The 20919-nt window shown below is 36.9% G+C and overlaps 1 protein-coding gene across 2 annotated transcripts; it reads right to left on the reverse strand.

Moving 5' to 3' along the window:
• Window positions 1–4000: 4000 nt before the first annotated feature.
• Window positions 4001–19461, reverse strand: septin5b (septin 5b). 2 transcript variants are annotated; one of them, XM_086152815.1, is made up of 12 exons: window positions 19382–19461; window positions 19225–19235; window positions 18245–18335; window positions 16630–16716; window positions 16407–16530; window positions 14974–15108; window positions 14769–14886; window positions 12573–12674; window positions 10517–10613; window positions 10316–10451; window positions 7537–7633; window positions 4001–7465 (listed from the first exon to the last, which is right to left on the reverse strand). In XM_086152815.1, exons 1-12 carry the CDS (start codon window positions 19425–19427, stop codon window positions 7403–7405), a joined length of 1107 nt encoding a protein of 368 aa, XP_086008941.1. In that variant the 5' UTR covers window positions 19428–19461; the 3' UTR covers window positions 4001–7402. The 2 variants fall into 2 exon arrangements, with proteins under 2 accessions (XP_086008941.1, XP_086008942.1); XM_086152816.1 differs by lacking the exon at window positions 19225–19235 and having other exon boundaries at window positions 19382–19429.
• Window positions 19462–20919: the final 1458 nt, after the last annotated feature.

Here is a 20919-nt window from a genome sequence, read left to right on the forward strand (position 1 = left end):
AATGCAATTTCTTTCTGATTTTCAGCCTTTTTTTTGCATATATCTTTTAAACTGTTACTAATTTTGCCAATTTTACAAAAAATTCAAAGAACTCTTGCAAAGATTTGTATTTTTTGGGGGGGGCTTTAATATTCTTTCTAAATGATTTCAAATTGTTTTTTTGTTTTAAGGGAGAAATTGGTGTCTCTTTTTAATTTGCTGCTGGGGGCGGAGCTTCACGGCGTCCCAAGTGCCTGTCAATAAAGGGATCAATAACTATTGATAAAGCTGATGAGAAGGAATGATTGACAAACTGGAACAGAGAGAAAGAACCTTAAAATAAGATTAAGCCGGCGGAGTGGAGCGCAAAAAATAAAAACAAATAAAAATCCAGAAGGGATGGAAGGTCGAGGGAAAGGGGGCGGAGCCAAGGAAACACTATTGTTCCTCACTTCCTTTTATAAAGATCGCCGCTGATATAAAGGGGAAGAATTTGGAGACAGAGGGGTCATCATGGAGACTTAGAACTTTTGCCAAAACCAATAACGCGAATCAAGCATAATAACTAGATCAAACCGGATTAGCTTAGGAGCAGCTTTAAGTTCTACTCTCATGGTACTGACAAGAAGAGAAATGGAGTAGGAGTTATCTAAGAATGTCAGATAGACTTAAGAGTCTTCTTCTTCTTCTTCTTCTTCTTCTTTCGGCTTTTCCCTTAAGGTGTTGCCACAGCGAGTCAACTTTCTCCATCTAACCCTATTCTCTGGATCCTCCTCTCTCACACCAACTACCTTCATATCTTCTCTCACTACGTCCATAAATCTTCTCTTTGGTCTTCCTACAGACCTCTTGCCTGGCAGCTCCAATTCCAGCATCCGTCTACCAATATATTCTCTATCCCTCCTCTGTCCATGACCCAACCATCTCAGTCTGGCTTCTCTGACCTTCTCTCCAAAACATCTAACATGTGCACCCTCTCTTGGCACCCCGTCATATGCTTTTTCTAGGTCTACAAAAACACAATCCAGCATACATGTCCTGCACCAGTCTAACATACTTCTCTGCCACTCCAGACTTCCTCATACAATACCAGAGTTCCTCTCTTGGCACCCTGTCATATGCTTTTTCTAGGTCTACAAAAACACAATGCAGCTCCCTCTGGCCTTCTCTGTACTTCTATAATAGCATTCTCAACGCAAATACTGCATCTGTAGTACTCTTCCTAGGCATGAAGCCATACTGCTGTTCACAAATGCTGACTTCTGCTGTCAGTCTAGTTTCCACTACTCTTTCCCATAACTTCATTGTATGGCTCATCAACTTTATCCCTCTATAGTTGCCACAATTCTGCACATCCCCTTTGCCAAGAACAAGAAGAAGAGAAGGAGTGCGTGTTCGGAAGCAGAGAGGGAGGATTAAATGAAAGAGTCTGGGACTGAGAGGAGGGACTTTGAATATCGGGACTATGACAGGAAAAGGTAGAGTTGGTCGACATGATGCAGAGAAGGAAGGTGGATATACTGTGTGTCCAGGAGACCAGGTGGAAAGGTAGTAAGGCTAGAAGCTTAGGAGCAGCTTTAAGTTGTACTATTATGGTACTGACAGGAAGAGAAATGGAGTAGGAGTTATCTTGAAGAAGGAGTTTGTTAGGAACGTCCTAGAGGTGAAAAGAAAGTCAGATAGACTTATGAGTCTGAAACTGGAAATTGAAGGTGTGATGCTCAATGTTGTTAGCGGCTGTGAACCACAGGTGGGATGTGAATCTGAGGAGAAGGAGAAGTTCTGGAATGAGTTGGATGAAGTGATGCAGAATATTCCCAGAAATGAGAGAGTGGTCATTGGTGCAGACTTCAATGGACATGTTGGTGAAGGCAATAGAGGGGATGAAGAAGTGATGGGCAGATTTGGTATCCAGGATAGGAATGCAGAGGGACAGATGGTGGTAGATTTTGCAAAAAGGATGGAAATGGCTGTAGTGAACACCTTTTTCCAGAAAAAACAGGAACATAGGGTAACTTATAAGAGCGGAGGTAGGAGCACGCAGGTAGACTACATCTTGTATAGACGAGGTAACCTGAAAGAGATCAGTGACTGCAAAGTAGTTGTAGGTGAGAGTGTAGCCAGACAGCATAGGATGGTGGTCTGTAGGATGACTCTGGTGACAAGGAAGATGAAGAGGACAAAGGCAGAGCAGAGGACAAAGTGGTGGAAGCTGAAAAGGGAGGAGTGTTGCATGGTTTTCAGGGAGGAGTTGAGAAAGGGTCTGGGTGGTCAGGGTGACCTTCCAGATGATTGGACAACTACAGCTAGTGTTATCAGGGAGACAGGTAGAAGAGTACTTGGTGTGTCATCTGGAAGGAAAGTAGATAAGGAGACTTGGTGGTGGAATGAGGAAGTGCAGGAGTGTATACAGAGAAAGAGGTTAGCGAAGAAGAAGTGGGATACTGAGAGGACTGAAGAGAACAGACAGGAGTTCAGGGAGATGCGGCAAATGGTAAAGATAGAGGTAGCAAAGGCAAATCAAAGGGCAAATGATGACTTGTATGCTCGGTTGGATAGTAAGGAGGGTGAGAATGATCTATACAGGTTGGCGAAACAGAGAGATAAAGATGGAAAGGATGTACAACAGGTCCGGGTGATTAAGGACAGAGAGGGAAATGTATTGGCAGATGCTAGAAGAGTGATGGGAAGATGGAAAGAGTACTTTGAAGAGCTGATGAATGTGGAAAATGAAAGAGAGGCAAGGGTAGAAGAGGTGACTATTGTAGACCACAAAGTAGCAAAAATTAGTAAAAGTGAAGTGAGGAAGGCATTGAAGAGGATGAAGAGTGGAAAAGCAGTTGGTCCTGATGATATACCCGTGAAGGTGTGGAAGTGTCTAGGAGAGGCAGCGGTAGATTTCCTGACTAGATTATTCAACAGGATCTTAGAGAGTGAGGAGATGCCTGAGGGGGATGTGCAGAATTGCGGCAACTACAGAGGGATAAAGTTGATGAGCCATACAATGAAGTTATGGGAAAGAGTAGTGGAAACTAGACTGAGAGCAGAAGTCAGCATTTGTGAACAGCAGTATGGCTTCATGCGTAGGAAGAGTACTACAGATGCAGTATTTGCGTTGAGAATGCTAATAGAAAAGTACAGAGAAGGCCAGAGGGAGCTGCATTGTGTTTTTGTAGACCTAGAAAAAGCATATGACAGGGTGCCAAGAGAGGAGCTCTGGTATTGTATGAGGAAGTCTGGAGTGGCAGAGAAGTATGTTGGACTGGTGCAGGACATGTATGCTGCATTGTGTTTTTGTAGACTTAGAAAAAGCATGTAAGTTGTATGAGGAAATCTGGAGTGGCAGAGAAGTATGTTAGACTGGTGCAGGACATGTATGCTGGCTGTGAGACAGGGGTACGGTGTGCTGTAGGGGGAACAGAAGTTCAAGGTGGAGGTGGGACTCCATCAGGGATCAGCTCTGAGCCCCTTCTTGTTCGCAATGGTGATGGACAGGCTGACAGATGAGGTGAGACAGGAATCCCCATGGACCATGATGTTTGCAGATGACATTGTGATCTGTAGTGAGAGCAGAAAACAGGAACAGGGATTGGTAGAAGGATGCTGGAATTGGACCAAAGATTTATGGACGTAGTGAGAGAGGATATGAAGGTAGTTGGTGTGAGAGAGGAGGATCCAGAGAAAAGGGTTAGATGGAGAAGGTGGATTCGTTGTGGAGACCCTGAAGGGAAAAGCCCAAAGGAGAAGAAAAAGGGGTCGTCATGGACTCACTGTGGCCTCCTGTCACGGTGAAGAGAGGAGCTACATAGCGCCAGCCACGCTAGCGGCGTTGATTTGTAGGATTCTCCGGCCAATCAGAGGGCTGGCGGCGGGATGACATCATGTTTTAGCATTGGCTAGGTTCGCTAGGAAGCTAACCTGAGCAGGTGCTACAAAAGTTGACTTTAAGGGAATTTATCCGTCCTTAGAGACGGATTTTGGGCCAAAGCACTAAAAGAAAAGCTGGGAATTCAAAAGAAAATTTTTATTTTTTATTTTTGTGTGAATAAAATGCATTAAGAGCAAAAAAAAGTAGTAATACAGATACTACGAAGGATTTAAATACGAATGAATAAATCAACAAATAAATAAATTCACAAATATAAATGAATAAACAAATAATGAAAAAATCTCTCAAAATGTCAAAGTAATAAAACACATTAAAAAGTAAAAACCCTTAAATTGCTTTTTGAAAGACGGAGTACAACAAACAAAAAAAACACAAAATGAACAAAGAAATAAATAATTGAATAATTTAAATAAGTAAACAAAAAAATAAAAATACGTAAATAGTGAAATAATGAAAAGACAATTCCAAATTAAATGCTTTTTTTAAGTAATAATTCGCATAAGACAAAAAATTTAGATTATTTTCTGCGCACTTAAATGCGCTAAGCTAACAAGTTGCGCCGGTTTTGAAGTAGTACTAGTACAGATACTACAAAGGGTTGAGTACAACAAATATAAAAATATTACTAAATAAATAAACAAATAACAGAATCAATTCACAAAAACACAATGAAATAAATATAAAATATAAATATAAATACAAATAAACAAAAATAAATGAATAGACAAATAAGGAAAAAACTGTTTAATATAAAATATTTTTTTAAAGTAATAAAATACATGAAAAAGTAAAAAGTACTAAAAATTAAATGACTTTTTGCGTACTTAAACATGCTAAGCTAGCAAGTCAGTTTTGAAGTAGTACTGCGGTTATAGTTGTACAAATACTACATAGTACAACAAGTACAATTGAAATACTGAGTGCGTAGTATTAGTACAACTTTGAACACTTAGCAGTACTTCAAGGGACTAGAAGAAGTAAGTGAAAGTACTTCCAAAACTTTAAAGGGATGGTCAGGGAACTTGAAATACTTCAAGTACTGAGTAGTAATACTTCAAATACTTCAAAGCAAGTCTGAGTACAACTACAAATACTTTCAGGAAGAAGTACAACAACTGCGCAGGAAGTACTTTAATACCTTTAAGGGGGAAGGTGAGTACAACATGAAGTAGCGAGTACATTTTTAAGGGATTTCCTGGAAAAAACTTCAAATCTTAAAGTACTACAGAAGTACATTATCATTAGCAGTAGTACAGGAAGTAGTTCATCGTACAGGAAGTAGTACGTAGTACAGGAAGTAGTTCATAGTACAGGAGAAAGATCAGTCAGAAGTAACGCAGTACATGGAGTACCAGTGAGTACTCAGAGAGTACAACCAGGAGAAAGTACTTAGAGGCTCCTTTGCTGTCTGTCAGTGTGTGTGTGTGTGTGTGTGTGTGTGTGTGTAACGGTGAGTGTGTGTGTTTGTGTGAGTCTGTGTGTGTGTGTGTGTAACGGTGTGTGTGTCTGGGTGTATTACTGTGTGTGTGTGTAAGGGTGTGTGAGTCTGTGTGTGTGTGTGAGTGTAACAGTGTGTGTGTGTGTCTGAGTGTATTACTGTGTGTGTGTGTGGTGTGTGTATCTGTCTGGTTGTGTGTGAGTCTGTCTGTCGGTGTTTGTGTGTGTGTGTGTGTGTCCGCCTGTGTTTGTGTGTCCAGGTTTATGTCTGTCTGTGTGTGTGTGTGTCTGTGTGTGTGTGTAAGTGTGTATGTGTTTGTGTGTGTGTGTGCGTGTGTGTGTAAGTGTGTGCGTACATGTGTGTGTGTATGTGTCTGTGTGTGAGTGTGTGTGTGTGTGTGTGTGTGTAACTGTGTGTGTGTGTGTGTGTGTGTTTGTGTGAGTCTGTCTGTGTGTGAGTGTAATTCTGTGTGTGGGGTGTGTATTACTGTGTGTGGGGTGTGTATCCGTCTGTCGGTGTGTGGTTGTGTGTGTGTGTGTGTGTGTGTGTCTGCCTGTGTTTGTGTGTGTGTGTGTGTATGTGTGTAAGTGTGTGCGTACATGTGTGCGTGTATGTGTATGAGTGTGTGTGAGTCTTTGTGTGTGTGTGTGTGTGTGTGTGTTTGTCTGTCTGTGTGTTTGTGTGTGTGTGTGTGTGTGTGTCTGTGTGTGTCTGTGTGTCTTTGTGTGTGTGTGTGTGTGTGTGTGTGTGTGTGTGTGTGTGTGTGTGTGTGTGTCATAACGTTCCCCAACAACACTCTCTCCTCTTCCACCCTTTCTTCTTTCAATCACTGACACTCACTGGCGTCCGGCCGAATACTCGCAGTACTACGAGTACTCTGAGTACTCTGAGTACTCGGTGTACTCCAAGTACTTCACGTACTGCAGTACTTTTACAAGCACTGTAGTTTTTAAAAAAGAAAAAGAGTAAGTGTGTGAGGCGCGGCAGCAGCCAATCAGCTCCTGCGGAATCACTTGGCGAACGACTGCGACGGAAAGATTGAAAGAGATTCAATATTGGAGGAAAAAAGTCATGATTTAAATACCAATTATTTCATAAAAGGTAAAAAAAAAAAATTGAAAACTAATTTAAACCATTTTTGTTCAAATTTAAACATTTCAGCTTTCTTTTTTTTTTTCTCTCCCATTTAATTTCCAATTTAATCTGGAAAAAAAAAAAAAAATGGATATCCAATCGCAATATTAATTCTAATCAATATCCAATATTACATTTTAGCATCAATACAAATATTCAATGTCTAATACTAACATGGATTAATACCAATATTTAATATGAAGTGTCATATTATTAAACAGTAAAAAAAGGCTAAATATGAATTAAGTTAATATTACTATTAATGCAAATACTGAATATTAATGATAATAATGGATCAATAGTGGATATTAAATATGAACACGAATAATTATGAAAATTAATAAAGATGAAAATAAATCATAGCATTATCATTAAAGGTTCCTTATTAACATTATTTGATATGAGTAAAACGATTAAATAAGATAAAATAATAATAATAGTAAATGAATGAGACTATATTATTAATAATAAAAAATATGCGTAAATATTTATTAAATCCACTAATAAGTAAATGAATTACTACATATTAGCTATCGAATATAATTAAAATAAGTGAATATTTAAATGAATAGAAATAAATAAAGTGAAGCAATAATGGACATTAAAGATGAATTATAAGCATGAATGAATATTGGTAAAAACAATAAATATGAACATAAGTTAATATTATTAATTATGATAAATATTAATATTAAATTATAAATAAAAAATAAATCAATCACAGCATCAACATTGAATCTCACATAATTGACCTGTGATATTGACTAGCATGAATATTAATATTTAACATGAAAATGGACTCATTTTGTTTCTTTTTTTTTCCACAGATTGTCATTTTTCCAATGAAACAGTTGCGCAACCTCATGGTTTGAATCCGGGATTATTAATCCAAACTGGTTTATTTTGACTAGTTAGCGAGTAAAGCCGTCCCGCCCTTGACTTAGCATGCCGGGGGTCAAAGGTCACAGGTCCTGCTCGTGCATCTGCTGCTGCATCTTCTGGAGCATCTGCTGCATCCTCCTCAGCTGCAGGGGAGACGGACAGAGGTGGAACGTCAACACGCCGTTTCGCCGCCACGACCGCCGCCATCGCTCACCTCCTCGTCCTTCCTCTTGATCAGCTGCTCCGTGTCGGCGTGCGGCGCCGGGATCGGCGGCAGCGGGCTCTCCGCCCGACGCTCCGAGCTCATCTTGCTGCCGCAAAGTGGACGGGAGGTTAAAAAAATATATTTTATATGGGGAATAAATGATGTGATATGTCTTAAAACTGATTTTTCGATATGTTATTATTAGCATATTTGTTATTGTTCCTGTTAGCATTGGTATTATCGTTACAATTTTTAAGATTGTTGCTGATATTGTTTCAAAATTGTGAAAAAAATATTGTTATTATTACATTATCATGATTATTAACAAAATTTTATGTTACCATTTTTTTATTGCCACTTTTACGCTGATATTTTTTAAACATTATGATAATAATAATTATTATTATTCAATTATCATCATTATTAACATTAATTTTGAATTACCATTTTTATTATTGTTCCTGTTATCATTGTTATTATCATTACAGTTTTTTAAAATGTTGCTGATATTGTTTTAAAAGTATAAAAACAATTATTGTTCTTATTACCTGATCATGATTATCAACAAAATTCTATGTTACCATTTTTTATTGCCATTTTTACGATTTATGGTGATATTTTAAACATTATAATAATAATTATTATCATTATTCAATTATCATCATTATTAACATTAATTTTATATCAACATTTTTATCATTGTTCCTGTTAGCATTGTTATTATCATTACAATTTTTAAGATTGTTGCTGATATTGTTTCAAAATTGTGAAAAAAAATATTGTTATTATTACATTATCATGATTATTAACAAAATTTTATGTTACCATTTTTTATTGCCACTTTTACGATTTATGCTGATATTTTAAACATTACAATAATAATTATTATCATTATTCAATTATCATCATTATTAACATTAATTTTGTATTAACATTTTTATTATTGTTCCTGTTAGCATTGTTATTATCGTTACAATTTTTAAACTTGTTGCTGATATTGTTTCAAAATTGTGAAAAAAAATATTGTTAATATTACACATCATGATTATTAACAAAATTTTATGTTACCATTTTTTTATTGCCACTTTTACGCTGATATTTTTTAAACATTATGATAATAATAATTATTATTATTCAATTATCATCATTATTAACATTAATTTTGTATTACCATTTTTATTATTGTTCCTGTTATCATTGTTACTATAGTCACAATTTTCCATTATTGCTACTGATATATTGTAATAATACTAATTGCTATTGTAATGCCATTAACACAATTATTAACATCAATTTAAATGACCATTTTTATTATTATTTCTGTTATCAATGTCATTATAATCACCCATTTTATATTGTTGCTAATATTATTCTATAAAAATCGTAATTGCTATTATACATATCATGCCATTGTCACAATTATAACCATCAATTTCCTATTATCATTATTATCATTACAATTTTTATGATTATTGCTGATATTGTTTTATAATAGTAGTAATAACAATAATAATCGCTATCATTATTACTTCGATATCATGATCGCTATCATTAATTTTATATTACTATTTTTATGATTGTTTCTGTTATTATTGTTTTTATGAGTAGTAGTAGTAATAGTATGTTATTATTTTTATGATTACCATTATTATTATTGTCGCTGTTATTATTATCATGATTATCATAACCATTGTTAATATTGTTACGGTATTATTACTTTAATTATAATCATTACCATTAGTTTTATATTCCCATATTAAATATTGATATTATTTTATTAGTTTAATTATTTATTATTATTGCCAAATTTTATTACTGTTGGTGATACTATTATTACTAATATGGTCATTACTATTATCATTATTCTTGTTGCTCTTGTTGTCATTGATTATCATAATATTTATATATAATTGTAGATTTATAAAATATTTTTATTATATTTCTGAGCCGTAGAAGTCTAATTTGAGGTATAATTCCTTATCTAATTATTATTAGTGGTAATAGTTCATTATTCATGTAATCATAATTATTGTTACTATTAACATTATTATAATTATTATAATTAGCAGAAGTAGAAGAAGTAGTAAAGATTGTAGTTGTAGTAGTATCTTTATCGTTATTATTTATGTCATCATCATGATTGTTCTTGTTATAATTTGTTGCTATTATTTTGTTGTTGTTATAACATGCTAGCAGTAGCATCGCTATTGTCATGATGACAGGAATCATCCTGACGACGACCGTTTTTGTAGAAACTGCAAAACAACAACCCCGGCCTGCATCTGGACTCACTTAAACCTTTTTTTACTTCGGGGTTCAGCTTTAATTGGCCAACAAAGCTAACAAAAACCAGAAACCGCTTCCACCCGAGCAGAACTGGGTCGGCGGGTCCAGAAAGAGGAGGGGTCCGGACCGTACCATTCTCCCTGGACGGGGGGGGGGGGGGTTCACATGGGTCCTTCCACAAAGGCTGCCATCCGTGAAGGTTAAATTAAATTAAATTAAATTAAATTAAATTAAATTAAATTAAATTAAATTGATTAAATTAAATTAAATTAAATTAAATTAAATCAAATTAAATTAAATCAAATCTAAGGAAGCCCTCCCGCAAATTAGTGGTACATTGGAATCAGCCAAAAAAAAAACCTTGATTTTTTTTTTTTTTCCAAACTAAAAAATGAGACATTCATTCATTCATTCACTCACTCATTCATAACGGATCATATAAACATATATTTATATATACATTTAATCATTCGTCCACTCTTCTTAGGCTCCGCCCCCTGACCTGCTCATGCTCTGGATGCACTTTGCGCGGTAGTTCTCGTACAGACAGTCGCTGGTGACGTCCTTCAGGTCGTGCATGTGCGTTCGTATCAGCATGGTCCTCAGCTTGACGAAGTCGCAATGCGACGGGTTCTCCACTGCGGGAGAGGGGGCGGAGTCAGGCGTGGGGAGGCGGGGCCTCGCGGCGTGCGGGGGTACTTACCCTCCACGACGCCCCAAGGGTACAGGCGACCCCGGAGACGCTGGCCTCGCGCCTCCACCACCACGTTGCTGCCGATCACCGCGAACGGAGAGCTTTCCTGGAAGGCGGAGGGCGAGAGGGAGGGGGAGGGGCTTAACGCTGGCAGCCAATAGGAACGCAGGTAGGGAGATCACATGACAGGAAGTGGCCGGGATAAGGCTTTGTTGTTCAGCTTGCTTTGCTGGTTGCTGTGCTTATCACAGTATTTGTTGTCGTTGTTGCTGTTGTATTTATTGTTATTGTGTCTCTTGTTGTTGTTGTATTTATTGTTATTGTGTCTCTTGTTGTTGTTGTTGCCGTTGTATTTGTTGTTATTGGGTCTGTTGTTGTTGTATTTATTGTCATTGAGTATGTTGTTACTGTTGTAGTTACTGTTGTAGTTGCTGTTGTAGTTGTTGTTATTGTGTCTGTTATTGTTGTTGCTGTTGTATTTATGTTATTGTGTCCGTTGTTGTCGTTCTTGTATTTATTGTTATTGTGTTTGTGGTTGTTGTATTTATGTTATTGTGTCCGTTGTTGTTGTTGTTGCTGTTGTATTTATTGTTATTGTGTTTGTTGTTGTTGTTGTGCTTGTTCTTGTGTTTGTTGCTGTGTTTACCGCTGTATTTGTTGTCGTTGTTTTTGTATTTATTGTTCTTGAGTATGTTGTTGTTGTTGTATTTATTGTTATTGTGTCTCTTGTTGTTGTTGTATTTATTGTTATTGTGTCTGTTGTTGTTGTTGTTGTTGTATTTATTATTATTGTGTCTCTTGTTGTTGTTGTATTTATTGTTATTGTGTCTGTTGTTGTTGTTGTTGCCGTTGTATTTGTTGTTATTGAGTCTGTTGTTGTTGTTGCTGTTGTATTTATGTTATTGTGTCCGTTGTTGTTGTTGTTGTATTTATTGTTATTGTGTTTGTTGTTGTTGTATTTATGTTATTGTGTCCGTTGTTGTTGTTGTTGCTGTTGTATTTATTGTTATTGTGTTTGTTGTTGTTGTTGTGCTTGTTCTTGTGTTTGTTGCTGTGTTTACCGCTGTATTTGTTGTTGTTGTTTTTGTATTTATTGTTCTTGAGTATGTTGTTACTGTTGTTGTTGCTGTTGTATTTATTGTTATTGTGTCTGTTGTTGTTGTTGTATTTATTGTTATTGTGTCTGTTGTTGTTGTATTTATTGTTCTTGTGTTTGTTGCTGTGCTTACAGCTGTATTTTTTGTTGGTGCTCTAATTGTATTTTTTTGTGTTTACGGTTGTACTTATTGTGTTTTTGAAATGGTTGTTGCTGTTTTTGTGCTTTGTTTTTGGTGTCAGTTGTGTTGTACTTGTTGGTTTTTGTTGTGCCCACTATTCTTCGTTGTTGTTTGTTTTTGCATTTGTTGTTGCTTTTGCTGTTGCTTTTTGTGTTTGTTGTTGTTGTTGAAGAGCTCTGAGTGGTTGTTGCTATTTTTGTTGTGTTTGTGTTCTTGTACTCGTGTTTGTTGTGCTCACTGTTCTTTAGTTTGTTACTCTGTTGATATTATTATTATTATTGTTGTTGTCTTTGTTGTTACTGTGTTTGTTGTTTAGTTTTTCACTATGTTTACCGTTGCATTTGTTGTTGTTGATTTTCTACTTGTCCCTCTGGTTGTTGTTGTATTTATTGTTGTTGTCGCTGTTAAAAGGGTTGTTGTTGTGCTTTCTGTTGTATTTTCACTGTTTGCTGTTGTATTTGTTGCGCTTTGGTCGTTGTTGTTGCACTTGTGTTTGTTGTTTTTTGTCGCTGTTATATTTGTTGTTGCAGTAGTTGGTGCTGTTTTTAATGGTGTTTTTAATTGTGTGTGTATTTGTGTTTGTTGTCATGGTTTTTGTTGCGCTTGTTGTTCCTGTTGTGTGTTGTTTTACTCGTGTTTTTTTTTTTTGCTTCTCGTCGTAGATTTTGTGTTTGCGTTTGTTTCTCTGCTTGATGCTGTTTTTTTTTTTTTTTCTTCTTCAACATTTCAAATCCATGAAATAAAAACAGAATGAATTTCAATTCTCAATCCCGTCAAATTTGTCCGACCTTCAGCTCTTTGTCCTGACGCCGGAAGCTCTCGTCCTCGTCCGAGTCACAGTCGGGGAACTGGTAGATCTTTATCCCGCACCTGTCAATCTCCTCCCTCAGCTGCACACACACACACACACACACACACACACACACACACAGGAAGTGGATGCCCCACATCAGATCAGAGGAATCCCAGCAGAAGCGGATTATAATCCCTGTTGCAGCTTCCTCATATAATCCCGGATTAACGGCGTTCGTTTTGATTTCCGTAGCGAAAGACACACAAACAGCGATAACTGATGGATCCGGCCAGCAGGGGGCGCTCTTCTGCTCCGGATTGAGGTCAGTGGCAGGCGGACGCAGAATGGGGGATTACCGCTATTTTTTTTTATGTAAATAAATGGAAAAGGTTAGAAATAGAATCAAACAAATGTAATAAAAAGTAATAAAAATGTAAAAAAAAATAATAATGAATTTTTTTTTTTTTTACTATATCATACATTTATCTATAATTTTCAATTAACAAAATGACATAAATATCATATCATACAAAACTATGTTTTGGTCATAGTTTTTAAGTTTTTTATTGTTATTATTTAGAATAATAATTGCTGATAAGGCATAAATATTATAGCTTATTATAATTTTTATATTGATAATAATATTGGTGTTGTAATTCTGTTTATTAATCATTATCTTCATCATTATTATTGTGATTGTTACTTTCACTATATTTATATTACATTTTTTTATATAAATAAATGCAAAAGGCTAAAAATAGAATCCGACAAATGTAATAAAAAGTAATAAAAATGCAAAAAAAAATAATAATAATGAAAAAAAAATTGTTACATATCATACATTAACTATTAATGTATAATTTTCAATTTACAAAATGATATAAACAACATAACATACAAAACTATGTTTTGGTCATGGTTGTTAAGTTTGTTATTGGTATTATTTATAGTAATAATTGCTGATAAGGCATAAATATTATTGCTTATTATGATTTTATATTGATAATAATATTGGTGTTGTAATTCTGTTTATTAATCATTATCTTCATCATTATTATTGTCATTGTTACTTTCACTATATTTGTATTACATTTTTTTTATATAAATAAATGGAAAAGGATAAAAATAGAATCAGACAAATGTATAAAAAGTAATAAAAATTAAAAAAAAATAATGATGAAAAAAGTGACAAAATCATTACTATATTATACATTAACTATTAATCTATAATTTTCAATTTACAAAATGACATAAACATCATAACATACATACAATATATATTCTATATTATCAATATCATTCTCTACCACTTTGTAATGATTCATTTTATTAGCATTATAATATGATATTATAAAGATATATAATTCATTTTCTACGGATCAATATTTTCTGTTAACATAATGTTATGGAAACATACATTTCAACATTATAGATATTAATGTTGTGGTTGTCATTATTATTTTATAATAATAATTATGATTCCTTTTTTGACTATTCAATAATTTCTATTTACATCATGATATGGAAATTTAATTTTTATCAATCTATTAATGATAATAATAATGATACTAATGATAATGATAATAATAATTACATTTTCTACTGTATGATACTTTATATTTACTTAATATGTGGAAAAAGTGAAACCCATTATTATCATCATTATAATAATAGTGATTATAACATTATCAATAAACATTATTATTTGCATTTTCTACATCTTTATAATTTCTTTTTAAATTATAATAGGCACACATGAATTCTATTATCATTAATTGGCATTATAACTATTATAAACTTTCATAAAACTTTTATTTGTATGATTATACTTATAAATGTATATTTTAAACATTTATATTGAAACTTAAATTTATCATTATTATGTATATATATATATACAAAATTTTATCCATGTATAATCTATATTTACATCATTATATGGAAACATGAATTCTATTGTTATAATTATTATATTACATTTTCTAGTTAGCGATCATCTCTATATATAATGATATGGAAACACGCATTCTATTACTATTACTATAGTATACTATAATATACAATATTATTATTGTGTCTTATATGACATATATTACATTTTCTACAAACCTATGATTTCTGTTTATATAATGACATGGAAATCTGTATTTTTATTAATATTAATATTGTTGTTGTTCATGGGGTCGCCCACCCGCTCCTTGAGTTTCCTGGTCTCTCCGGGCGTCAGACAGTCTGCCTTGGCGATGAGAGGGACCACGTTGACCTTCTCCTGCAGGGCCTTCATGAACTCGATGTCCACCGGGCGGAGCCTGCAGAGGCATGCGGCAATTTGTTCGTTCATCCATTCAATCATTCATTCAGACGGATCACTTCTAAATGGATGATTGATTGCCAACCCGTGTCCGAAGGGTGGGATGAAGTACAGGCAGCAGTGGACACGGCTGTCCTGGATGTTCTTCCTGTTCAGGCCGCTCTCGTCCCGGAAGTACTGCTCAAGCTGCTGCTCGATGTAGTCGGTGACTGGACGCCAGCTGGGAGAAGGTAACGGAAGGGAAGGGAAGGGAAGGGAAGGGAAGGGAAGGGAAGGGAAGGGAAGGGAAGGGAAGGGAAGGGAAGGGAAGGGAAGCCAAGGGAAGCCAAGGGACGGGAAGGGAAGGGAAGGGAAGGGAAGGGAAGGGAAGGGAAGGGAAGGGAAGGGAAGGGAAGGGAAGGGAAGGGAAGGGAAGGGAAGGGAAGCCAAGGGAAGGGAAGCCAAGGGACGGGAAGGGAAGGGAAGGGAAGGGAAGGGAAGGGAAGGGAAGGGAAGGGAAGGGAAGGGAAGGGAAGGGAAGGGAAGGGAAGGGAAGGGAAGCCAAGGGACGGGAAGGGAAGGGAAGGGAAGGGAAGGGAAGGGAAGGGAAGGGAAGGGAAGGGAAGGGAAGGGAAGGGAAGGGAAGGGAAGGGAAGGGAAGCCAAGGGACGGGAAGGGAAGGGAAGGGAAGCCAAGGGAAGCCAAGGGACGGGAAGGGAAGGGAAGGGAAGGGAAGGGAAGGGAAGGGAAGGGAAGGGAAGGGAAGGGAAGGGAAGGGAAGCCAAGGGAAGGGAAGGGAAGGGAAGGGAAGGGAAGGGAAGGGAAGGGAAGGGAAGGGAAGGGAAGGGAAGGGAAGGGAAGGGAAGGGAAGCCAAGGGACGGGAATGGGAAGGGAAGGGAAGGGAAGGGAAGGGAAGCCAAGGGAAGGGAAGGGAAGGGAAGGGAAGGGAAGGGAAGGGAAGGGAAGGGAAGGGAAGGGAAGCCAAGGGAAGGGAAGGGAAGGGAAGGGAAGGGAAGGGAAGGGAAGGGAAGGGAAGGGAAGCCAAGGGAAGGGAAGGGAAGGGAAGGGAAGGGAAGGGAAGGGAAGGGAAGGGAAGGGAAGGGAAGGGAAGCCAAGGGAAGGGAAGGGAAGGGAAGGGAAGGGAAGGGAAGGGAAGGGAAGGGAAGGGAAGGGAAGGGAAGGGAAGGGAAGGGAAGGGAAGGGAAGGGAAGGGAAGGGAAGGGAAGGGAAGCCAAGGGAAGCCAAGGGAAGCCAAGGGAAGGGAAGGGAAGGGAAGCCAAGGGAAGGGAAGGGAAGCCAAGGGAAGCCAAGGGAAGCCAAGGGAAGGGAAGGGAAGGGAAGGGAAGCCAAGGGAAGGGAAGGGAAGCCAAGGGAAGGTAATTAAACTTTATCTTCATTACATAAGTCCAAGTACAGTGCAGTGATAAGATAAGATAAGATAAGATGACAATGAACACATATCGGGAAAAATTCTCAAATGTCAGAAGAAAATGCAAAAAGAGATGGCGTCCCGTCGTCCCGGACGTCCCTGAACGCACCACTGGGTGTTGTCCACGGCGTCCCCGAACCCGGGCGTGTCCACCACGGTGAGCCTCAGCTTCACGCCCTTCTCCTCGATGTCCAGGGTGTGTTTGGTGATCTCCACCGTCTGGGCGATCCGCTCTGGGAGTTATCAATATCATTATTGATCATCGAAGGGCGGTTTATTGCAGTGCAGTTCCCGGGCCGGCCACTAGGGGGCGCCGCGCAGAGGAAACTCACCCTCAGCGTTGAGAAGCTTCCGGTCTTTGTGGAGGTCAGTGAGGAACAGACTGTTCACCAGGGTGGACTTACCCAGACCAGACTCACCTGGAGAACACACACACACACACACACACACACACACACACACACACACACACACACAGAGCGAGAGAAATATACGGATATAAAACATACATATATACATACACACACATACATACTCACACAAACACACAAAACATAAACATACACAAACACACACACACACACACATACTTACACACACACAGTGAAAGAAATAAACAGACATGGAACATACAGACACAGACACACACACACAAAAAATGTAAACTTACATACACAAATGTGCACATGTATGCACACACAGTGAGAGAAATATATAAACAGAACATACATATATATGCATACACACGCAAATACACAAACACGCACACACACACACACACACACACACAAAATATACACACACACACAAACCCACATAAATACACACATACACAGTGAAAGACATATACAGATATCAAACATACATATACACACACAAATCATGGAACATGCACACACATACCTACATACACACACACACACAGACACACACACAAAAAAACATAAACATACACACACACACACAGACACACACACAAAAAAACATAAACATACACACACACACACAGACACACACACAAAAAAACATAAACATACACACACACACACAGACACACACACAAAAAAACATAAACATACACACACACACACAGACACACACACAAAAAAACATAAACATACACACACAAAAAATTAAAAATACAGTAAACACACACACACACATACAGGGAATGAAATATAGACATAGAACATACACACACACACACACACACACACACACACACACATATAGACACACACAAAAAAAATAAATAAACATACACACAAAAAAAATTAAACATACAGTAAACACACACACAGGGAATGAAATACAGACATGGAACACACACACACACAAACACACATAGACACATAGTGTGTGTATGTTTGTGTTTTTGTGTGTGTCTGTATATGTGTGTGTGTGTGTGTGTATGTTTTTATGTGTGTGTCTGTATGTGTGTGTGTGTGTGTGTGTGTGTGTGTGTGTGTGTGTATGTTCTTTGTCTATATTTCATTCCCTGTATGTGTGTGTGTATGTTTGTGTTTTTTTGTGTGTGTCTGTATATGTGTGTGTGTGTTTGCATGTGTATGTTTTTATGTGTGTGTCTGTATGTGTGTGTGTGTGTGCGTGTGTGTATGTTCTATGTCTATAGTTCATTCCCTGTATGTGTGTGTGTGTGTGTTTATGTTTTTTTGTGTGTATGTCTGTATATGCGTGTGTGTGTGTGTGTTTGCGTGTGTATGCTTTTGTGTGTGTGTGTCTGTATATGTGTGTGTGTATGTTTTTGTGTGTGTGTGTATGTATGTTCTATGTCTATAGTTCATTCCCTGTATGTGCGTCTGTGTATGTTTATGTTTTTGTGTGTGTGTGTGTGTGTGTGTGCGTGTCATTCACTTATTCATCCCGTTAAACGATGCACCCTCTCAGTGTCGCCATGGCGACGGACCCGGCGGTCAGCTGACCCACCTGCGACCATGAGCGTGAAGTCGAAGCCCTTCTTCACCGACTTCCTGTGCAGCTGGTTGGGCAGCGAGGCGAAGCCCACGTAGTCCTTCTCCTGGAGCACAGCAGAACACACACCTGGAGATCCTACACGTCTCCTGCTTACACACTCGCACATCTCACTCGGGATTGTCCCCGATTCTGGGACGCTCCACTGATTCTGGTGTGTGTGTGTGTGTGTGTGTGTGTGTGTGTAGAGGAGCGTGAAAGGAGGCGTGTCTGGGTCACGTGACCCCAGGAGTCGGGGGTGGGAAGCTCTTTATCTGCTTCTATACTGATACACACACACACACACACACACACACACACACACACACACACACGCACACATACACACATGGGAATGACTCAGTTCACACACACACACACACACACACACACCAGCGAAATGTTCTGCTGAAGACGGAGGCGGCGAGAAGATGCAGAAGAAACCTTAAAATTGGCAACATGGTGTGTGAGAACACACACACATATTTACCAATTAAATTGACAAACTATTTAAAAATTAAAATATTTAAAAATATTTTGGCATATATTTATATATATATATATATGTATATACATGTAATATATATACATATACATATATATATTACATATATGTATATATATAAGAAATTATAAGAAAATCATATAAATAAATGTATAAATATATAAGAAAAAATATATATACTTATAAGAAAATAATATATATATATATATATATATATATATATTTATATTATTTTCTTATAATTTTTAAGTCTTTTTCCGACTTCCGGTTTCCTGTTTCCGGTTTTGAACTCTTCGTCCAATCGCGTCGCCCCCGTTTTCTCCCCGGTCGAACGCTACTTTTACAAAAATAATATTTTTAATTATTATTACTTAAAAAGAATAAATCGACATCGCCAGCTGATTGTTTTTATATTCCTAAAATCCCGTTTCGTGTACATCCGGTCTCTCACCTCTACGTCGTCTGGACCGGAAGTCGGTACGGGCGGTTTCCGGTCCGTCCGTTCCGGAGCAGCGTCGAGGGCGGGGGGGGGGGGAGGGGGGCACAGATATGAGCGATCGATCAATTAATCATGAGGTGATCGATTATCAACAAACGTACGCGCTTACCTGAGCGCGGAAGTGCGCGGTTCCGGTACCGGCCGCTCGCGGCCATGATGGCGGGATGTCGACGGCGACCGGAAGCGCGGGGTGCGTGCGGGAGAAATGAGAATCCCACGAGCGGCTCGTCTTATTGTGCGAGGCGGGCTGCAGTTCCGGTGTTTGGCCGCTAGGGGGCGCTGTGGCTCCGCCCATCGGCCGGTCGAGCATCAAATAAACAAGGAATAAACAATGAACATATATAAAATACATAAAACCATAATGACACTTATATAAACCTGTATCTTGTACAGTTATTTATTTACTGAGCATTTAAATAAAAATTTAAAAATGATGAAAATATTAATTTTCTCGTGGACAACATGTTTTGTTTTTGTTTGTTTATTTTTATTGATCTATTGATATTCTTAATTTTATTTATTTGTTTATATGTTCATTTTGTTTGTTTGGTTTCCCAAATGTCGCGCTAATTTAACCATGTCGCTTTTCTGTGGGGATCAACTTCAACATCTGGAAATATTGATATATAATCATAACGTTGATAACAATAATAATCATTATCATTATTATTATTATAACAATGATAATAATGATACAAATAAAAAGAGATTCATCATCATTATTATCCTTGTTGTTGATATTTGTTGTGACTGTTATTCTTCTTATTGTTATTATTATTATCATTATGTCTTTGTTTTGGTCATAGTTGTTAAGTTTGTTATTGTTATTATTTATAATAATAATTGCTGATAAGGCATAAATATTATAATTTTAATAATTATAATTAATTATAATTAAGTATAATATTTATAATAATAATGATATTGGTGTTGTAATTCTATTTCTTAATCATTATCGTCATTATTATTATTGTCATTGTTACTTTGCTATACTTGGTATTTTTATGATTGTGTTGTTTTGGATGGTGTTAAATTATTGTTCAAGTTTTATTCAAAGTATTATTATTATTAATATAAATATTGTTGTGTTGTTTTTTCTTTTGTCTATTATACATTTGTTGATGCAGGCAGTGATAGTGGTGTTATTGTTTATGAATGAATAAAACATTTTTATATTAATCAATCAATATTTTCAGTAATATTAGTACTCTTGGTGTGTGATATTATTGTAATTGTTGTTGATCTTCACACTTTTATTATGATGCATTTTTAACGGAATTATATATGTAACGTATTTTTGCATCTGATTTAGAGCTTTAAGTTCAAAAGGTCACTTATCAGTTTTTCAGGTTTTGTTTTGATTTTGATTTTACATTTTATGCCAGAGGGAAGTGCATTATCACAACATCATCATCTTCTTCTTCTTCTTCTTCTTCTTTATCTGTTTTTTACTTTTTGAAATGAACACTCACACTCAAAAATCTCCAAGGGAAAAAAAGAAGATGCTGAAAAAAAAAAATCAACATCATTATTATTATTATTGCTGTTGTTGTTGATGATAGTGGTTGTGACTATTATTATTAGTGTTGGTATTATTACTGTGTTTTTGTTGCAGTGGCGGGTGTCAACGTTCTCCTTTCTCAGAAT

The sequence above is a fragment of the Fistularia commersonii genome, chromosome 9 (assembly GCF_037954325.1).
Source record: "Fistularia commersonii isolate RoL2024-O1a breed Wild chromosome 9, RoL_Fcom_v1.0, whole genome shotgun sequence".
Taxonomy (NCBI): domain Eukaryota; kingdom Metazoa; phylum Chordata; class Actinopteri; order Syngnathiformes; family Fistulariidae; genus Fistularia; species Fistularia commersonii.

Excerpts from the sequence above, each read along its gene's own strand:
- septin5b (XM_086152815.1), bottom strand. The coding sequence starts at position 19,427 with ATGGCCGCGAGCGGCCGGTACCGGAACCGCGCACTTCCGCGCTCAG. Across the intron at positions 15,109-16,406 it reads GCCGTGGACAACACCCAGTG|CTGGCGTCCAGTCACCGACT; the intron begins GTGCGTTCAGGG and ends ACCTTCTCCCAG. Across the intron at positions 7,634-10,315 it reads TGCATCCAGAGCATGAGCAG|CAAGATGAGCTCGGAGCGTC; the intron begins GTCAGGGGGCGG and ends ACTTTGCGGCAG.